Source organism: Schistocerca serialis, chromosome 8 (assembly GCF_023864345.2).
Source record: "Schistocerca serialis cubense isolate TAMUIC-IGC-003099 chromosome 8, iqSchSeri2.2, whole genome shotgun sequence".
In the NCBI taxonomy this organism is placed as follows: Eukaryota; Metazoa; Arthropoda; class Insecta; order Orthoptera; family Acrididae; genus Schistocerca; species Schistocerca serialis.
Window position 1 is genome coordinate 629,549,874 of NC_064645.1, and position 20,339 is coordinate 629,570,212.

Below are 20,339 nucleotides of genomic sequence, written 5' to 3' on the forward strand. Positions count from 1 at the left end.
TAATTGTTTTGATCAGCTGCATTCAGACCAATTATTATTTTTGCTTTGAAGTTCAAATCTACAAACAAAACTGCAGAAGTACCGTAGGTACATACATGGCATCTTCACGAACCAGCCTTCTCGTGGACCACCTAGAGGAATTCTTTCAGGTGTACTGTTGGCATTTTCATTTGCTGGAACCATCACAAAGAACACATCTGTTCTTTCTTCCAGAACTTCAAACCTGCTTCATCAGGTCAGTCTCAGTTCTAGGAGATACTACATGAATGGCAACCTGCATTTTCTCTGTAGCTTCATAAAAACTCTTTTCAAGTCAGATCATCTATAAAATGTATCACTGACTGGACAGCTACTTTCCATTCCATATAATTAATGTTTTCTCTGTGCAGCCATGACTCACATGTAAGCATAATCTCATAATCTGCCATGGCAACCTGCAGATGACCCAATATGCTGTAAACTTACCAGAGCCTTTAAAAACAGACAAATTCTTCATGTCATTTCTTCTCATGATATTAACAAACCTATCAGCACTGTGAAGTATCCATTGACTAACACTCCTCTCTGCACTCAGTGCCGCTTCCTTCCTGTGCTTGGTCCTTGACTACCTCTTGCTGTTTCATGTGACAAATGATATTCCACTCAAAATCTTGTTATACTGTCCAAAGTTATTCTCTAGTGCTTACCTAACCCGAGTTATATTCTAGTTTATACAAGCCACTATTCCTTCAAACTGTGTGCCTCGTAGGTCATTTTCCGGTAGGTAAACCATGTGTAATGCATCCTCCTTACACACAACCAACACCTAATGTTACAGTCCAGTGACAGGCATTTCCTGTCTAATCAAAAGTAGAACCACATTTGATTGCAGCCTCATCATCTGTTAGCAGTATTTTAGGTACTACACAGAGTTGTATGTGAATATGACATTAAATGGCTGTGTACACACATGAATCATCACTGTAAAACTTTTTAAATAACCCTAAGTTCAATCACTCAGTTGATGGACATACTGCACAGCACAACACTAAACATTTCAGTAATTATTTCAGTATCCATGACAATTTGATTCCACCCTTCCTCATTCCTCCCTTCCCCCTCTTGCATGTTCTCCTCTAAACTAGAGTAAACAGCAAATATCACTCCACCATATCCTTCCATTTCTGCAATCCTCCAGGCCTAAATTCCACTAATTTTCATCATTAGTCACTTATTCTGACTTCCTTAACTGCTTACCACTCTCCTTGCTTCCTTGCTCCCCCTTTCTTCTCGCATATCAGTTTTTAATTCTCTTCCCAGCCCCCCCACCCCCCCTCTCTCTCTCTCTCTCTCTCTCTCATGATGAAAAAAAACACTGTTTGTACAGTTACTTATTGACTGAAGTCTTCACGCCATAGATGGCAACAAGCGGCCTATGGGCCACATACAGCATGTGATTGGTTTCAATCAAGCCTGCAGAACAAATTCAGAGTGAACGTAAAATGAATATACTTTCAAAACACATATTTTGAGGCATTATATGTTGATGTGACATGTCAGGTAAGGAGTACTATTCATATCAGTATATTAACCCCTAAACATTAAGGTCATGGAAACTATAGTTTTGACTTTATGCACTAGTAGCACTGCTGTCATGTTATGAGGCAGCCCATGTGCTGAAGTAAGTATGTAAACCAGGCATGCATGTTACCATAGGTTGCCCATGTTTGCTTTATACTAACAAGTTTCATGGTCTTAGCCTCCCCAGCTGTATCTGTACGTTAAAAGAAAACTATATTTCTAAACTGCAAGACCATCAACAAGCTAACAGTAATAGAAAAAAATATAAATGGAATCACGTAAGTCCTCTGCATTTAGCATACCTATGAATAGTGGGTTGAAGCATTAATGTCAAAGATAACTTGCAAGGTAACACATCTCTCATACATGGCTCATCAGAATGAATATCCATATGTTGCCATGCAACAAGCACCTTTCAACTATTACTTATTTAAGTCACCCTTGCCCTGAAAGTGTTGGCAAGAGAGAATGGAGTGTGAATAAACCAGATAAGCCAGATCAGACTCTGTCAGAAGCAGAAAGTTGAAAAAGTAGGGTAATAACTATGTAATATGTACCTGCACTTACAAAAGGTCCGACTGAACAAATGTTTATGTAGCACTGTCATTGGAAGGCAGCGTGCACGTATCATGTAACTGGGACAATGAAGCCATTGTTTGAGTGTCATGAACTGAGAAACCAAAACACATGAAACACAATGCTACTGTACTGCAGCCAACACCTACTAAACACTTGAACAGAGTGCCAATGCATCCCATCTCCCAATGGAAGGAGAAATGAGCAGTTGTGCTGCAGACCACACCACTGTAAACATGGCTGTGTAGATTAGATTGGATTAGTTTTTCGTTCCATAGATCCATGCTGAGGAGATCCTCGTGGATGTGGAACATAGGGCAAAGGTCAACTGGGAATCAGAACTGGCTAGTAATCCTGACACTGCTCTTAACAAACAAGTAGAGCTTAGCGTATGAATAAATTGAATAGTTTTGTGATACAGTCCATCCTGGATTTTCCATTGTTTGAATAATTTTGTGCAATTCTTTCAATATCCCATTACTTTCTATAGCTAGCTTTGACTGTTGGACCTATACTATAGTACTTGGATTGTTGGTGCTGTACCATAGTGCCTGGAGCTAGTGTTTCGAAGCTGTTTTAGCACTACGTTATCTGAATATTGTATGGTAATGTGGTCTCCTTTTTTCATTTGGATACTAATTTCAACTTTTTCTTCATGAAGTACCCCACAATCTGGCATTTATGTTATGTTTGGGCATATTTGCCATTGGTTCTAGACTATGGCATTGTTATTCATTATGCCATGTGGTTGATGATATTGTTATTGAAACTCACTGGCAGATTAAGACTGTGCCATTCTGAGGCTTGAACTCAGGACCTTTGCGTTTCATGGGCAAATCTGCCAGGAAGTTTCGCGTCAGCGCACATTCCTCTGCAGAGTGAAAATTTCATTCTGGATTTTGTTGCTGTTTTAACTATATATTTTTTTTTTTCTTAATTAGGTGGCCTAGAGTTTTATTCATGGCAACAGCTTCTTTCTGTAATTTATGTAGTATTTCTAACTTCAGCACATACTGATTTATTTTTCACATGCATCTGGCATTGAGCAGTTGTTCAGCTTTAGTAGTAAGTTGTGAGAGTATTTGTGTTCTGTGGTTATTTTGAGTTCAGGTTTGCTACATGTTCCATTAACTGTGGTTGCTGTCCAGTTTTCTTTAAGAGTGAACATCTGTCACACATATGCCTTAATTACTTCGGGGTGTTTATCTACAGCAAGTTCTGAGTTCCGATTTTTGTTGTGTCTTTGACCATTACCCTACTTACGGTTCAGCCCATGATGTGCACTTCTTACAGAATATTTACATGATGTGGCCCATAGTGCCACTTCTCAGGTCTCTTTCCATTGGTAGATGGGATATATTGATACTATGGCTGCAGCATGGTAGTGTCATGTTTCAGGTGTCTTGTTTTCCTAGTCACTGATACTTGAATAGAGGTTTCTTTGATCCAGTTACATGGTAGATGTGTGCTGCTTTCTAATGACAGTGCTACATAAACATCTGATCAGTTGGTCCTTTTGTATGGGCAGCTACAGACTGAAATCATTTGTAGTCTGTTGTCTCAGTTTCCTGCTTCCCACATAGTGATAATCTGGCCTTATGTGGGTTATTTAGATGCCATGTCCTCTTGACAGCACTTTCAGAATAAGGATGACTTATGTCAGTTACAGTTGGAAAGTGTTTGTTGAGTGGGCACATTTGGGTATTCAGTCTGATGAGCTATGGACAGTAGACATGTTGCCTTCCAATTTAGCTTCAACATGGATGCTTTGATCTACAATTTACAGGTATGCTCAATGGAGCGGGTATATGTGATCCCAATTACCTTATTCTTTCTATTACTCTTAGCTTGTTTATGGTCTTGCAGTTTAGAGATATTGTTTTATTTTAACTTACAAGCGCAGCTGATGATGGGGCTGAGTCCCAAAAACCTATCAGTGTAAAAACTTCAGTCAACAAATGAATGTAAAACTAAGTGTAATGGATAGATAAAAAATCTGTTCAGGAAGAGGCAGCAAGAGAATACACTGGAGTCAATGGCTCTTTCTTACAGCAGAAGGGCTGAAGGGAAATGAAAAGGGGTGAAGGAAAAGGGTTAGTGAGGTTTAGCAAAAGAAGTGGAATTCGGGAAAGTCACCTAGAACTCTGGGTCAGGGAAGAACTACCAGATGGGACAAGAAGGAAAGACTGATTGTTGGCGACTGCACCAGATGAGATTTGAAAACCTGAGACCTTAAAGGTGGAAGACAGAGTAATATGCAAGACAGAGATTACTGCTAAAAGATCTTGCATGAGTTAACAAGAGTGAAAAGACAAGTGCAAGGTATGTGATATAGGTGGAAGAGGGAGAACAAAAAAATAGACAGGTCAGAAAATGAAAGATGTAGATAAATTAAAGCAGAGTGAAGAAAGGAGCAATTACTGTGAAGAAACGCTGAAACCAAAGAAATTAATGTAAATTAAGGCCAGGTGGGTGGCAAGAACCAAGGACATGTTGTATTGCTAGTTCACACCTATGGAGTTCTGAGAAATTGGTATCAAGAGGAAGAATCCAGATGGCATGTGTGGTGAAACTTAGTGGTAGTCATCCTGATGTAAAAGGCCAGGTAGTGTTTATTTAACAGCTAGTATAAGATGTGTGTCATTTCACAGGTGGTTCTCTATTTGTTTAACCAGTTACAGGGCTGGTATTAGTGGTGGTAGGAAGGTACACAGGGCAGGTCTTGCAGTGGGGCTGGTCACAGGGGTAGGAGCCATAGGGTAGACAGGTGGGTGCAGCAGGAGAATAATGTCTCACAATGATATTGCAGAGACTGGAAGGTGTGGAAGGCAATAGACCTCATTTTAGGAAGTCATGACCTTGTCAAAGTATCTGATATACATTCAAAACCAGGATAACACTGAGTGACAGGCAAATGTATTTGTTCATATGCAGACTATTAACACCAATACACCACCATTCTCACCTCAACCATCAGTGGATGTAATTACCCCACCAGCCTAGTTCAAAAGCAGATTTTCCGGGCCATCGCATCCAATCCTGGTACTGCTAATCCCTCCAAAACAACTTAGGAGTACACCAGTCCCTAACAGTCTTTCCTTCTCATCCCATCTGGTAAGTATCCCCTGACCCTGGGTTCTGGGTGACTTTTCCAAACTCTATCCCTTTTCTTAAACCCTAACAACCACTCTCCTTCACTTCTCTTCCTTCCCCTTTGACCCTTCTGCCAGCAGGAGCCACTGGTTCCAAGAGCTCGCATACGTAAATCTTTTATATGTGTGTTCTCCTGCCACTGCTGAAGTCCAAGATGGCACCCAGTGAAAAGTGCAGTGACACAGTGCTCTCGGAAAAAAAAAAAAAAAAAAAAAACAAATTAAACAGTTTGTCATGCAAGAAATGTCAAAAACGTGTAGTGAAAGGAATAGTATGTGTTAAAGTGCAACTTTTAGATGCATGACAAATGCTCGAAAACGTGCCTTAAATTCATAAGTGAAAACTTTAAATGGTCTTGTTTTGATTGCTTACACGAAGAAAACGTACATCTAGCATCGGCTGTTAAGATGAAAGATGAAATCGTAAATGTGATGCAAACAGAAATTGACACTCTAAAATGTGAAATATTGTCGCTTAAGCAAGGAATTAAGCAACAAAAGAAGGCATGTGAGCCTGCAATCTAAATGTCAAAAACTAAATTGCCACAGTTTCACCAAATACATCGCCACCAGACTCTGAAAAACCACTATAAAATGCAAATTCAAGAAACAAATACCACTGGAATAGTGTTACTTACAAGAAAAACAAGGAAAGTCATCATGTTGCCGAAGTCAAAAACAAAAATAATGAATTTCTTATTATTGGCGATTCTATGCTGAAAAACATCATCGTGCTGAATGCAAAGATCGACATACATCCAGGAATCAGGACACAGCAACTAAACAAACATTTAAATAACATTCAAAACTCAAAAGAATGATCTCCTCAAATTTCTCCAAAAAACTGCAAGGGTGTGTTCATTCACGTAGGAATGAATTCTCTTTGCAGATCCAGTGAAGAAGACCTCACCAATGAAACACAAAACTTAATTGAAGCAGCAAGAAGCTTATACAGGACTTCAAAAATTGTTATCAGTGGTATAATATACAGCAGGTCAGTAAGTTATAAATATGTAAACAGGATAAATAGTAATATCAGGGAACATTATAATGATCTTGGAGCAATATTTATAGACCCAAACAAAATCTTGTGTAACAAATGCCTGGGGATAGATGGCCTTCATCTAAACAGGCTAGGCTCCAAATTGCTTAGTAAAATGTTTATTGATGTATGCCACATCTTAAAACGTACTATGAAGGGAAACGAATAAGCAGTGAGGAGGATGCAAAATTACATGTGAGCAAAAAAATGCAGTAGAACTAAGCGTGCACATAGAAAAGGTTCCTACACACAGTTGCTGTAGATATATTAGGATGAATACAGACCAAAATATAACTCATTTGAATAATATGCTAAGGAGTGTGGATTGGAACAGTATTCTAACAACACATCATAGTTATGCCAAATTCTCGAGTGAACTATTCTACATTCTCAATCAAGCCTGCCCATTAATAGAAAAGAGAATTCATTCACATGCTGTAACCCAAAACTGGATATCAAGTTCAGTCACTGAGGCTAGAGAGAAACTAAGATGGTATGAGTATACTATGTTAAATGACTTGAGCAATAAAAAATTAAAAGAAGAGTTCAAAAAGTATCAGAAATACTATGTAGACCTCATAATTTCGGAAAAACAGAAACATTTTGAAAGTGTCATTCAGAACTCAAATAAAATCTCCAAAACATCATGGTCACTAGTAACTAGAGAAATAGGTAAAGCTGAGAAACATACAACTGAAAATCACTTGCTGATAAACGGCACAATAGAAACTGATCTGTTGGCTCCAGCATAAACTATCAGCTTAAAAATCATAAATACAAATTCAGAGGAATACCAGTGTCAGGAAGTATATTGTTGACGCCAACAAGTAAAGAAGAAACAATTAAACTAGTGAGTAGCTTAAAGAATTCCCATGCAGCAGGATATGATGGTCTTAGTCTGGACACTCTTAAGAAATGTATACATAAAATTGCATCACCTTTATCAACAGTTATCAACTCTCATATGGAAGATGGTCTATTACCAGACCAGTTGAAAATTGCTCGAGTTGTACTTATTTTTAAAAAAGGAAACATAAATCTAGTAGAAAACTTTTTACCCATTTCTGTTCTTCCAATAATATCCTAAATCTTTGAGAAAGTAATATACATAAGAATCTCGAACTTCCTGGTATGCAAAAAAGTGATTTCTAAGCGGCAGTATGGGTTTGTCAAGGGATCATCCACCATTACAGCAGCATCCAACTTAATCGAAGGTGTCACTGAACTAATAGATAATAAAGAACATGTATGTGGCATCTTTCTAGACTTACAAAGAGCATTTGACTGCGTTGATAAGACCATATTGCTGGACAAACTGTGGAACTATGGCATACGAGGCACAGCCCATAACCTGATGAGGTCCTACTTGACAAATAGGAAGCAGTTTGTGTCTATTAGCACTACAGAGGGAGCATACAAATCAAACACCACTTACATAAATTTTGGTATTCCACAGGGGTCAATATTAGGACCACTTCTTTTTAATATTTATTTTAATGATATTCAGTCCATAAGAAAACCATGCAACAGCTATCTTATATGCAGATGATACCACGTTAATATGCTGAAATCCAAGCTACTCGCAGCTCAAAGTGGAATCCAATACTGCAGCAGGCTTAATTCTGCAGTATTTTAATGAAAACCAACTAAAATTAAACACAAATAAATCTGTCTATATTGAATTTTATCCTTGGAGGCAAAAAACTCATGAAAATCAAATTTTAATTGGTGATGCATACATTAAAAAACAATACTTTACCAAATTTCTTGGCCTGACACTTGATGCAGAGTTACACTGGTCTGATCATGTGAATGATATTTGCAAAAATCTATGTACTACCATATATGTCCTAAGAAAATTGACACCATTTTGTAACATCACCACTCTGAGGCAAATATATTTTGCACTATTTGAATCCCATCTAAGCTATGGGATAGAGGTATGGGGATCCAGCAGTAAAGGTAATATGAAAAGTGTACTTATCTTACAAAGAAGGCACTTAGAATTATGGGAAATAAATGTGTCAGGGAGTCCTACAGAAATTTGTTTAAAGAATTTAAAATACTAACTGTTCATAACCTGTATGTACTGAAGATAATCACGGCAGTAAACAGTAACAAAACACTTAATAAAGATATACATGATCACAACACTAGAGGTAGAGAGAGAGCTCACATCATCTCTCATAGAACAACACTTTATGAGAAAAGCCCTCACTATGCAGGCATAAAGCTACTGAATGCTTCCATCCTAATATCTCCAAATTGCCCATTACAAAACTAAAACCAAAATTAAAATTATGGTTCCTAAACAATCCTGTATATTCAATAGATGAGTTTCTAGATTTAGTACACTGATATGATGGAAGACCATCTATCTGAAAATATATGTAATCTCAGATCTTAGACTGTGTCACAAACCGTAAATATTTGAATCTCAGATCTGTGTCACAAGCTGCAGATTCCTTAATCTAAGTATTGCAATAATAAATTGTTTTTATGTATAGTCCATATATTTAACACTGTTCTCTCAACTAAATTTAGAAAAAGTTGTGTAGATAAAAGTGCCAGGCAATAATATGTGACTCTAGTAAGTAAGGCTCTGACTTATCCAGAAGACTGGAACAAAAAAACCTTTTTTTGTAATCAGTTGATGTTGGATCAAAATAAAATAGATAAATAAACCAAATAATATCAAAATGCTTACCAAATGAAAATCTACCCACAGTAATAAATAAATCTGGAACCATGTATATTATGCATTACAATATAAATGGTCTAAACTCTAACTCCTCGAATAGTAGATGTAAAATAGATGAATTGCAAATATTTCTGTCTGAATACAAATTTGTAAAAATTGTATGTCCGAACGAATGTTGGTTGACGAAAGACACTCTAAAATTTCTAAATAAAATCCAAAACTACACCGTAGCTACTAGCTAGTGCAGATAAAATAAATCACATGGAGGCTCATGTATACTCGTTCATTCTAACATAGCGTTTAAAATAAGGAATGAGTTTGATCATTTGAATGAGGAGTGTAGCTTTGAAAGTTGCTGTGTAGAACTAGTTGTACATCTAGGTATTATTGTAATTTCAATTTACAGAATCCCAGGAAATCAAATAATGAACCACTTCCTGTATAAATTTGAAAATATGCTCAAAATCCTAATTAAAGAAAAAAAGAAAAAAGTAGTAACAGCAGCTGACTTCAACATCAATGTCTTAAGTGAATGCCATGAAGCTGACAAATTCACTGCTCTAATAAAAAAAAAAAAAAAAAAAAATCTGCCTTCAAACTAAACTTGTTAGAATACACCAGAGAAAATTCCCAGTCAGCAACCAGCATAGATAACATTCTGACAAATTATGTGTTTGAAGATGTTCATAAATTTTTTTATTCTTGAAGTTTTCCTGGCATATTGAATATTCGATGAGATTTCAGGATTGCAGCTGGATCATGTTGACTTCTTGCCATGATATTTCAGCTGGCAATCGTCCAGCCATCTTCAGGTGAGTGTCCGCCACTGGAGACTGCAAGTTCCCAGAGTCAACTTTATAGCAAAAAATTGACGCGAAAACGCATGCACATTGGCCTCTGTCACAGGAGGGTCCTCTACCAAAATCCGCACCCTCTGGAGCTACTGTTCGATCTATGGTGCGCAGGCACATACGTAAAGGTGAAAACTACATGACCGCCCTCTGTCAGAATAAGCACCCGCGTTGCTAAAAACAGACATCGCCAAACGTGTCATTATGAATAAAATGTCTTCTCCCAGAGGAAATTAGAGAGATCATCAGATCCCAATCCTTGTCCAGTTAAAACCGCCATCACAATTTATAAGATTTTGCGCTAGGCGTATCTCCACAGATTCTTTAATTACTGAATCCCAGAAACTTTTCACTGGGGGCAAGATTTTCGTGGCAGAAAAATCCATAGTGTGTCCTGTGGTAATACAGTGCTCAACTGATCCGACTTACTGGGCTGTGAAACCTTTCCACCTAAGTGTACCAACACCAAAGTGACAAGTAAACTAACTTGGATAACAGAAGGAATAAAAATTTCTAGTGCTAGGAAATGGCAGCTGCACAAAGAGCTGAAATATAACAAAGATATAGCTTTTATTGAATATGTGAAGCATTATAAAAATGTTTTCAAAAATGTTGTAAAGGCAGCAAAGCAAATGTTTAACAGCGAACTAATCTCAAACTATAAGAATAAATCAAAAGCAGTGTGGTCTGTTGTTAAATCAGAATTGGACGTTAAAGTCGGCAGCCATGAAATTTGTAAAATAAAGCATGAAAACACCATCATTGTAAATCCTGCTCCAACATCAGAACACTTCAATAAATTCTTTATCAATGTGACAAAATCAAACGTCAATGTTACAAATTACAATAAAAATTTATGTCCATATGGGCTTGATCGAAAAAATATATCTCCCATGAAATATAGAAATATTACAATGAAAGAAATAGAAGACATTATCTTATCACCAAAAATAAAAATTTGGTGGGTTGGGACGGGATACCTGCGAAAGTAATTAAATCAGTGTACAAAATAGTAAGTACTCCACTAGCTGAATTAATTAACAAATCATTTGAAGAAGGTTGTTTCCAGAATCATTAAAATACACAGAAATAAAACCACTTTTTAAGAAAGGGTCAAGAGAAGACATGGGGAATTATTGTCCTGTCTCCCTCCTTCCAGTGCTGTCAAAAATTTTCGAGAAAGTAGCTACTTTCCAATTCCAAAAATTTATTGTATCACAGGGGATTATTTTGTGCAATCAGTTTTGCTTTCAGCAAGGGAAAAATACAACAGATGCCATAAATAATTTCATAGAAAAAATTAGCACAGCTCTAGAGAAAAACAGTAAAGTAGCCGGAATTTTCTGCGACCTGACAAAGGCTTTCGATTCCATAAATCATTCCTTGCTAATCCACAAACTAGAAAAATATGGGATTAAGTGTGTAGTACTTCAGTGGCTTACTTCTTACTTATCTGATAGAAAACAAAGAACAATCACCTCTTCAAATGGTGTAAACTACCATTCAGACTGGAAAACAATAGCACAGGGTGTCCCGCAATTTTCGATCCTCAGTCCAATCCTCTTTCTATTATATGTCAACGACTTACCATTAAACATAAATTCACCATCCGTTCTCTTTGTTGATGACACGTCTGTCTTGATGGAAAGCAAAAAAACCAAAAAAATTCCTGATAGAGTCACTGGTACATTAGACAGGCTAGAGTCATGGTTCCAGTTAAATGGTCTGAAGCTTAACATATCAAAAACAAACTGGATCCAATTCAGAATCAGTCAAAAGACCAAAAAATTAGTATATATCATAAAAGTGAAGAATTAACAGAAGTGCATTCTGCCAAATTTCTAGGTCTACACCTCAATAAGAATTTAAACTGGAACACACATATTGAGTACCTGTGCAGCAAACTGGGTAGCTTTGCATATGCCATGAATATATTATCAAGAGCTACTAACATGTCCACTCGCAAAGTAGCATATCTAAGTTACTTTGAATCAGTGATAAGATGTGACATTATTTTCTGGGGGAGCTCCAATAACATATTTCGTGTACTGAAGCTCCAGAAGAAAATTATCAGAAATATGTGTACTGCACAGCAAAGAGAATCATGTCATCCATTATTACAGAAACTAAAAATTTTGACTGTCCAATGCCTATACATATACGAGCTAATGATATTTTTACATAACAAACCAGAATTGTTCATTAAAAACTAATTTGATCATCCATACAGTACAAAGAATAAAGATAATTTTATGCTTCGTGCCCATAGATTGAAATTATATGCTCAGACCCCACAATATATGGGCATGAAAGACTATAACAAACTTAAAGGCAAAAACATTCTAAACATGGAACTAGGGATACTAAAAAAGAAGTTACATGAAATTCTTATACACAAATGTTATTACTCATTAGAAGAGTTCATGGGAGATGAACTGATAATTTGAGCAGAATCCAACCGTAAATTAGCATTACATTGTGGAAAAAAAATTGTCCATTAGCAAGAAAGATATTTACCTATGCTTATAAATAATAAAATGTAGGTACTGCTACATAGACTAAATATAGTTTTAAAAATTAATATTAGATTCTAGTTTGTAATTTTTGGTGTGTCTCCTGTACCAAATCACATGATTTGTAAGTGTATGTTATGAGACTAACAAATCACAATTCACAATTGTTATCTATCGACTTGCATTATATTTTCAAAAATTGATTATTTTTGCTGATGTAAAACTGCAGTGCGTATTTCAATCATGAACATTGTGGATGTCCCACCAACAAAAATAAATGTGATTTTACTGCCCTCTGAAATGTGGTTGCATAGCTACATGTTATTTATCTGCAAGAAAATGATTGCCTTTTTTACTTAATTATTTGTTTGTGGTTTTGAAGGATAATTAGGTTGCATTAGAAGGAGCAGCACAGGAGTTAGGACTGGAAGTTAATACAAGTAAAACAAAGTGTATTGAAATGGGAGAGCCTGGTTGTGATAGAGAAATGGGAAAGAGTACCAAAGACTGCTAAATACCTTGCTCCGATTGTAGGGAAGCAGTCTATTCACGCCTTATAAAATTCACATCAGTCTTTCCATTGTGAGCCAGCCAGTCCGCTGTAACTAGCTCTGACGTCATAAATGTTGCGCAATACTTTAAAAATGAAGTAAATAACCTGAAACGTTTCTAGCATGTCAGGAGTAATACAAAATCAATACGTGTTGGATATCAGTTCAATAACTTTAACCATTTTCGAAATTTGGACGTTTTTCTGTGAAAATCGTTGGCACAACAGAAAAGAGCTAGAAACTAAAAAATTTATATTTAGGTTCCTTTTGCATAATAATTTAGTAGAAACAGTATTCTGGATCTCACAAATTAAAATTTTAGTTGAAATTCATGATTTTCTGGTTTTGGTCTTAGAAATTAAGGAAGCAAGATAGATTAAGAAGGCGAATAAATAGAGCTAGGATGTTTAAATTTAAGTAGAAGGGAGATCCGCTATAATCACAAAGATGTGAGAAGTTTCAACTGAATAGTTATAAAACTATAGCGATAGCGTATCTCCAAAGGGCAAGTTCAGAGCTCGTCTACTGCGTGTAGTGTAATTAAATTAATTATCTCGCCCAAAATATTTGACTTGCCACGTCAGACTTTTATTATGATTACTTACCTGTGTGCTGATTGCACATTTAAATTGAGAGCTTCATCAGCCATCAGCAAAGGAAGCAATGATTTATTCGATAACTTAAAGTGGTGCATTACTAGCCCAGCGGCTAGTCGGGAGAGGAGATTTGATCAGGCATTCCCTTAGCTGTCTGCACCGCGGCTTTATATGTAAGAATGCTGTGCGAGAAAAGGAAGGCCCCAGTTCTCTCCAGATGCTGATTAGCACACCACCTGTGCCGGGAGTCGCGTCGTGTCGGTATCGTTGATATAAACAGCCTCGGATGCAGTAATAAGTTACTTGGGATACGCGTAACCATGAAATCATTTTTGAGTGAAGTGTTAATTTTGGGATGACGTTAATGATCTATCTTTAGTTTGTGTATGTCGTATTTTCACGTGCCGCCGCAGGACAGACATTCTACCATTATTAGCGTGGTGTTTGATGAACATTATCATCAAATTATGGCGACCATTCACTTAAACATTTAATTTGAACAGTTATAGTTGCATCAGTGCATTAGACTCTGAACTGCTCTGGTAGTTGGATTGTGTGGATTCTTTTTGGTCTGTGACTTTCAGAATATAGTGAACATTTTAGAGAGAATGGCTTTTGATTATGAATCCCAGACAATCTCCTAATTCCTCAGAGCTATAAGCTGTAGCTATAAATGTATTTCTCAGATGAAGTGGGCACTAAGAATTCTAATTACAGGCTTCACATTTTGCTAATCACTTTCTGGTTGCCAATATTGTAGTTAGAGAGCCAGTGTTGAGAACGGCAAACAACAGCATTAAATAAATAAAAGGAACATTTAACAATTATACCACCCGCCACCCCACACGATGATAACAGAAGATAATAGGACAGCGGCAAAAATTCAAGAAAGGGTAGCAGATGGGAACTGATGTTATTATTCCTTGCAGGATATATTCATGTCCAGAATTGTTAGCAGGAGTACAGAAATCCAAATATATTTGACTATATTAAGATCTACAGTAAATTATTGGATGATTACCACAAAGGAGGAAGGCTGGTTATTAAGATGGGAAAGGAAGATTTTGAGAAAGATATTTGGGGCAGTGAGAGAGGAAGAAAGCTGGAGAACAGGAAAACTTGCAGAACTACTGGTGCTTTTTAGACAGAGGAGCATCATAGTGAAAACTGAGCAATGAAGAATAAGATGGGCAGGACATATACAGAGAATGCAAGAAACTTGAAGTGTTAAGAAAGTGTTTCTAGTAAAGCTCAAAGGCAGAAGGGAAAATGTGGCTTGAAGATATGGAGGAGGATATCAAAGCAATGGGCATCAAGAATTGGAGAAGGAAAGTGACAAACAGAGAAGGATATAGGCAGGTGACAAAGGAGGCCAAGGTTCTACAGGGTGGAGCAGAAACACATTTTTTTCACTATTTAATGATTGGGACACGGTTTGATAAAAATAATAAAAACAAGCATTAAGTGATAGATCTTTAATGGAGTTTTGAAATATACATACTTTAATTAGGTTCGGATAATAGTGTCTTGGAGATGACGTCCTTCTTGCTGGATACAAATTTGGATTCTCTCCCGAAAGTTATGCATGGCTCTCTCCAACATTTCATTCAGCACCGCTTCAATTTCCTGATGAATGGAATTCTTCAGGTCATTGATTGTGCGATGCTTGTTCATGTAGACTTTCGATTTTAAATATCCCCACAAAAATAAGTTGCATATCGACAAATCGGGTGAGCGAATGGGCCAGCAAATATCACAATCTCGAAATAATATGTCCTGGGAACATTTGTTGAACCACTTCCATGGATGCTCTTGCCATGTGAGCTGTGGCACCATCCTGCTGAAACCATATTTCTCTCATGTTCACTTGATGCCTTTCAAGTTCTGGATGAAGAAAAATGTTTCACATTTTAACGTAGCCCGCTGATGTCACAGTAACTGCAGTTCCTTCCTCTTCAAAAAAATAGGGTTCAACAATCCCCATCTTTGAAATGGGGAAGACCAGGTGGTTTCTTTTTCATCACAGATCCAGTATTTCTAAACGCTGCAACCCATCAGTGTACAGTATTTTAATCAAGCACTGCACCTCGACGTCAAACTCTAAAATTTTGACGGAAAAGACGTCGCACTGTGACTACGCAATCATTGTTTCAAAAGTACTGCTCGACAACGAACACGTGATGCTCTATGCTCCAACGCTCCATAGCAACTGAAACTGCATTGTATGGGCAGTCTGCCAACATTCATTCAAGGTCAATACCCCCTCTTGTCACCACATATTAGTGGTTCAAAAAACATGAGTTTCCTCTGCTTCACCCTGTACAAGGACTGTAGTGCTGATCAGTAAGTAAGTAAACAGGAAACTTAAGTTCTTGAATTGAGATACTCAGACAGTTTATAGAAGGGGTAGGTAGTACTACTACTAGCACTACTACTACCATAGTAGTAGTAGTAGTAGTAGTAGTAGTAAGGAGGAATTTGCTTTTCTTTTGCATTTGCACAATTTCCAATCCTTGCATTATACTTGGTGAGAGGTCATCAATAGTATTTGTATCAAAATTCAGAAAATCCCCTAAGAACCACAGAAAGGCACAATTTAAATGGAAATTAGTTTTTTATCTTTTTCTATAGTTGCAAGAATCACATTTATCTTGAAAGTCACCATATTGTTAGAAACAATACCCTCCTCTGAAAGAACTGGAACTTGTGAAATGTGGATATGGCACAGGATGATCATCTGGACAGATAAAGTCAGGACCGAGGAAGTACTGAGATGGCTTGGAGGAAATCAGATGATCTTGCTGACAGTGAAGAACAGGAAGTTAAACTGGATAGGACATAATTTTACATAAGATTGCCTTCTAGTAGAGGCAATTGAAGGTTTTATTCCAGGGAAGGGCAGAAGAAGATACTAGACGCTGGATTGACTCCCAGTAAACCACAAGAAGAGTACCAAAGAATGGAGAGGAAAGTAAAGAACAGAGAAGCATGGAGGGTTATAAAATCTAAACCTGCCACAAGACAGATAACCAAAGGATAATTTGAAAGATATGTGGTTATGGTATCTACTTTATGCAGTATTATTACTGTTTGATTCTGCTACAAAATTATATTTTTTTACTTACTGTCTGAAACAGAAGAAAAATTAATGGACAGTGCAATTGTCAGATTGAAATGATAGAGAAGTTAATAAATATGAAGCAATGATTTAGATATAACTACGTATACGTTACTGAACTATAACATTGCCTCCTTCTGAAATGACATATTTCTAGGTTGTAATGGCGCATGTGTTGCGATGAAGGTATGTGATATATTAAAATTGTGTGCTGTACCGAGATTAAATCTATATGTCTGCCTTTGGAGGGTGCATGGCCCATTGTACCATCCATGCATGCCTTATTGTTTCAGCAATGCTTAATATGCTTACAATTAAATTGCAGTGAAGTATGAGCACACATTCACATACTATTATTTGGATGATTTAATGACTCATCTTATACTTTTGTGATAATTATGTTCCCGATTGGAAACGGTATACAGAGATGAGGATGTGTACCTACTCTACTGCACATTGGCACATTTATAAATTACATTAATATAATAATAGAACAGCAACTTCTTATCTCATTTTAATGTACAAATATGCACTGTGGATTATATAAAACAGTTTTAAGTAATTTTTATGAAACTGTCTTCTCATTTCTTCTTTTGATGTAAAAGAATCAGACCAGGAAAGAGAATTTGGAACACAATCTGTATTGCAAGAGCATATAGTACATACACAAGTTGTAGTTTCTGAACTGAACTGAACTGATTACAAACTTGTGAGTCACAGTACAACCAGGCACAATTATTTTTGTTTCCATGCACTATAACAAATTATAAATGTAACCTATTTCTTTAGAACGTAATGAAACTGTTTACCATAATGCCTCTATTTACAGCTGAGAAAATATAGTAGTAATGATAAATGTTTTCTTTCAGGTTTGGAATATATAATGTGCAAATAAACAATTTTCAAAAAGCAAAAGAAAATTTCCTTGAAGCGTGTCTCAGTTCTCCAACCCCAAGAACGTGGTTAGGTTATGGTTCTGCTTGTTTCATGGTAAGAGAATGTTACAAATATTGACACATTAATTGTACGAGGGTCACTACAAAATAAATGCACACTATTTTTGTAAAAATAGTTTTCATTCTGCATATGTGAAAGTTTTACATTGTGTAGATACATCCTTCCTGCTTGTTTTCAAACTTAGTTCAACCTGTTCCCGTGAGTGGTGCCGTCACAGCATGTCTTCAAGATGGCTGCTACACTTGATGTTTGTCAGAAGCAATGCGCTGTCATAGAATTCCTGTGCTGTGAAAATGAGACAGTGGAAAACATCAACAAGAGGTTGAAAAAGGTGTATGGAGATGCTGCTGTCGATCGCAGTACAGTTAATCGCTGGCAAGCAGGTTATGTGATGAAAGCGGGCACGGCAATTTTGAGGATTGTCCTCACAGTGGCAGGCCTTGTACTGCACACACTCCAAACAATGTGCAGAGAGTTAATGAAGTGGTGACTGCTGACAGATGCATCACAGTGAACGAATGGTCGCGCTTCATTGGAATAGGGGAAGAAAGTGTTTGCAGAATACTGAAAGTGTTGGCGCTACAAAAGGTTTGTGTCAGGTGGGTTCCCAGGATGTTGACAGTGGCTCACAAAGAAACAAGAAAAACAGTATGCAGTGAACTTTTGGAACAGTACGAGAATGGTGGAGATGAATTTCTTGGAAGAATTGTGACAGGTTATGAAACATGGCTCCATCATTTTTCACCAGAGATGAAGAGGCAATCAATGGAGTGGCATCATGCAAATTCAGCCAAGAAAAAAAATTCAAAACCACACCTTCTGCTGGAAAAGTTATGGCTATGGTGTTTTTCAGTTCTTAAGGACTCTTGCTTGTGGACATCATGCCAAGTGGAACCACCATAAATTCTGATGCATATGTGACAACACTGAAGAAACTTCAAGCTCGACTGAGTCGTGTTCGACCACATTGGCAAAAGCAGGGTGTTTTGCTGTTGCATGACAATGCACGGCTGCATGTCAGTCAAAAAACTTTGGAAGTGATCACAAAACTCGGATGGACAACACTGAAACATCTGCCTTACAGTCCTGACCTGGCTCCATGTGACTATCATCTCTTTGGGAAACTGAAAGACTCTCTTTGCGGAACAAGGATTGAAGATGATAACTCCCTTGTGTATGGTGCTAAACAGTGGCTCCAACAGCTTGTTCCAGAATTTTACCGTGCGGGTATACAGGCACTGGTTCGAAGATGGCATAAGGCAGTTGAGAGAAATGAAAATTATGTGAAGAAATGAAAATATTGTTCCTAAAGGATGTATCTACACACTGCAAAACTTTCAAACATGTAGAATAAAAGATGGATTTAAAAAATATATAGTGTGCATTTCTTTAGGAGTGACCCTCATATTCTATGCAAAATTTTTGCTGATAAACAGAATGAAGTAAAATTTGTGCACTCGGGCTTTGCAGCATGGTTCCTCACATACTAATAACGTAAAATGTCTCTTAGAATTCCATTCTGTGCATATTTCTGGCAGTAAATGGATGTTAAAGACTGGCAATCTGGTAACACTGTAATCACATGTACAGTAACTTCTTCAGTCAGCATGTAGGAGTAGTGCTGTGCAGTTGGAGCAGTGGATAGCATTTTTATGTTAGCATGCAGGAGGTTGAGGGTTTAGTTCTGGGTCTGGGAATATTTGCTTTTATTTGCTAAATGTGGTCTGTATGGTACAGTATCTGGCATCTTAATCATCATACAGTGATTAACGTGGGTCTTCTACAAAATGAATTGCTTTGCACCATTGCATCTACTAGATTCCAACCCTATTTTCTGTGTAGCCTCCCCAAGATCCCACTGATTAATACCTACTATTATTCTTCTCATATTCAGGTCCATTACATTTCAAAGCTCAGTTATCATTTGTATGTATTATCACCATGAAACCACTAATTATGCCCTTCAACATTGAGTGTATAAGCACATGCTGTTTAGTAAGTAACTCCATGCATTACTATCATTGTTATTATTATAATTGAGGGAAATGTGGAAACATGACGTTCATTACCATTAAGGAAACAGTGTAATTCGAAAACAAACATTTCACAGGTAGCAGTGTCATGATGAATCATGCAGAAGAATAGCTATAAGAGAGGTGACACGTGTTAGGTGGAACAGCCAGCTGTGATTAATGATGTGTTTATACTGTATGTGCTGTTCACCAAACAAGGACCAGTTGATAGTGGTGGGGTAAGGTGCTCCTGACAGACTCCATGTATATTTGTACACATATTTTCTTCTTCTGTTAATCCAATGCAGTGTGGCAGACATATGACATATACAAACAATGAATATGTGGATATGCTTCTGGTCCTTAGTGCATCTGATAACCAGGCTGGTGTCAGTGCTCATGAATATGCTGCTAGATATTTTGGTTGATGTGAGTCAGATAAAAATATGTTTTGTCATCTGGAGCTTCATTTTCGGGGCACAAGTCCTCTCCCTCCACCATCGCATGACAGAGGTCATCCACAGACGCACCATACTCCAGCTACTGAGGAAGCTATTCTGGAGGTCATACACCAAGAACCCCAGTAAAGTACACATAGCATAGCAATGTAGCTGCATGTCTCACAATGCACAGTCATTGACATGCTGAAGTACGGGCTGCACCCCTATCATTATTCTTTAACGCAACTCCTGCATCCTGGAAACTGCCAT

General features: G+C 37.3%; 1 protein-coding gene across 1 annotated transcript in view; it reads left to right on the top strand.

Annotated features, from left to right (window-relative positions):
- Positions 1-20,339, top strand: part of LOC126416484 (cilia- and flagella-associated protein 70-like) — a 282,811-nt gene that overhangs the window by 242,155 nt on the left and 20,317 nt on the right. The window contains exon 12 of the mRNA XM_050084221.1: positions 17,530-17,650. Within this exon, the coding sequence (XP_049940178.1) occupies positions 17,530-17,650 (121 nt within the window). The remainder of the gene's footprint in view (positions 1-17,529; positions 17,651-20,339) is intronic.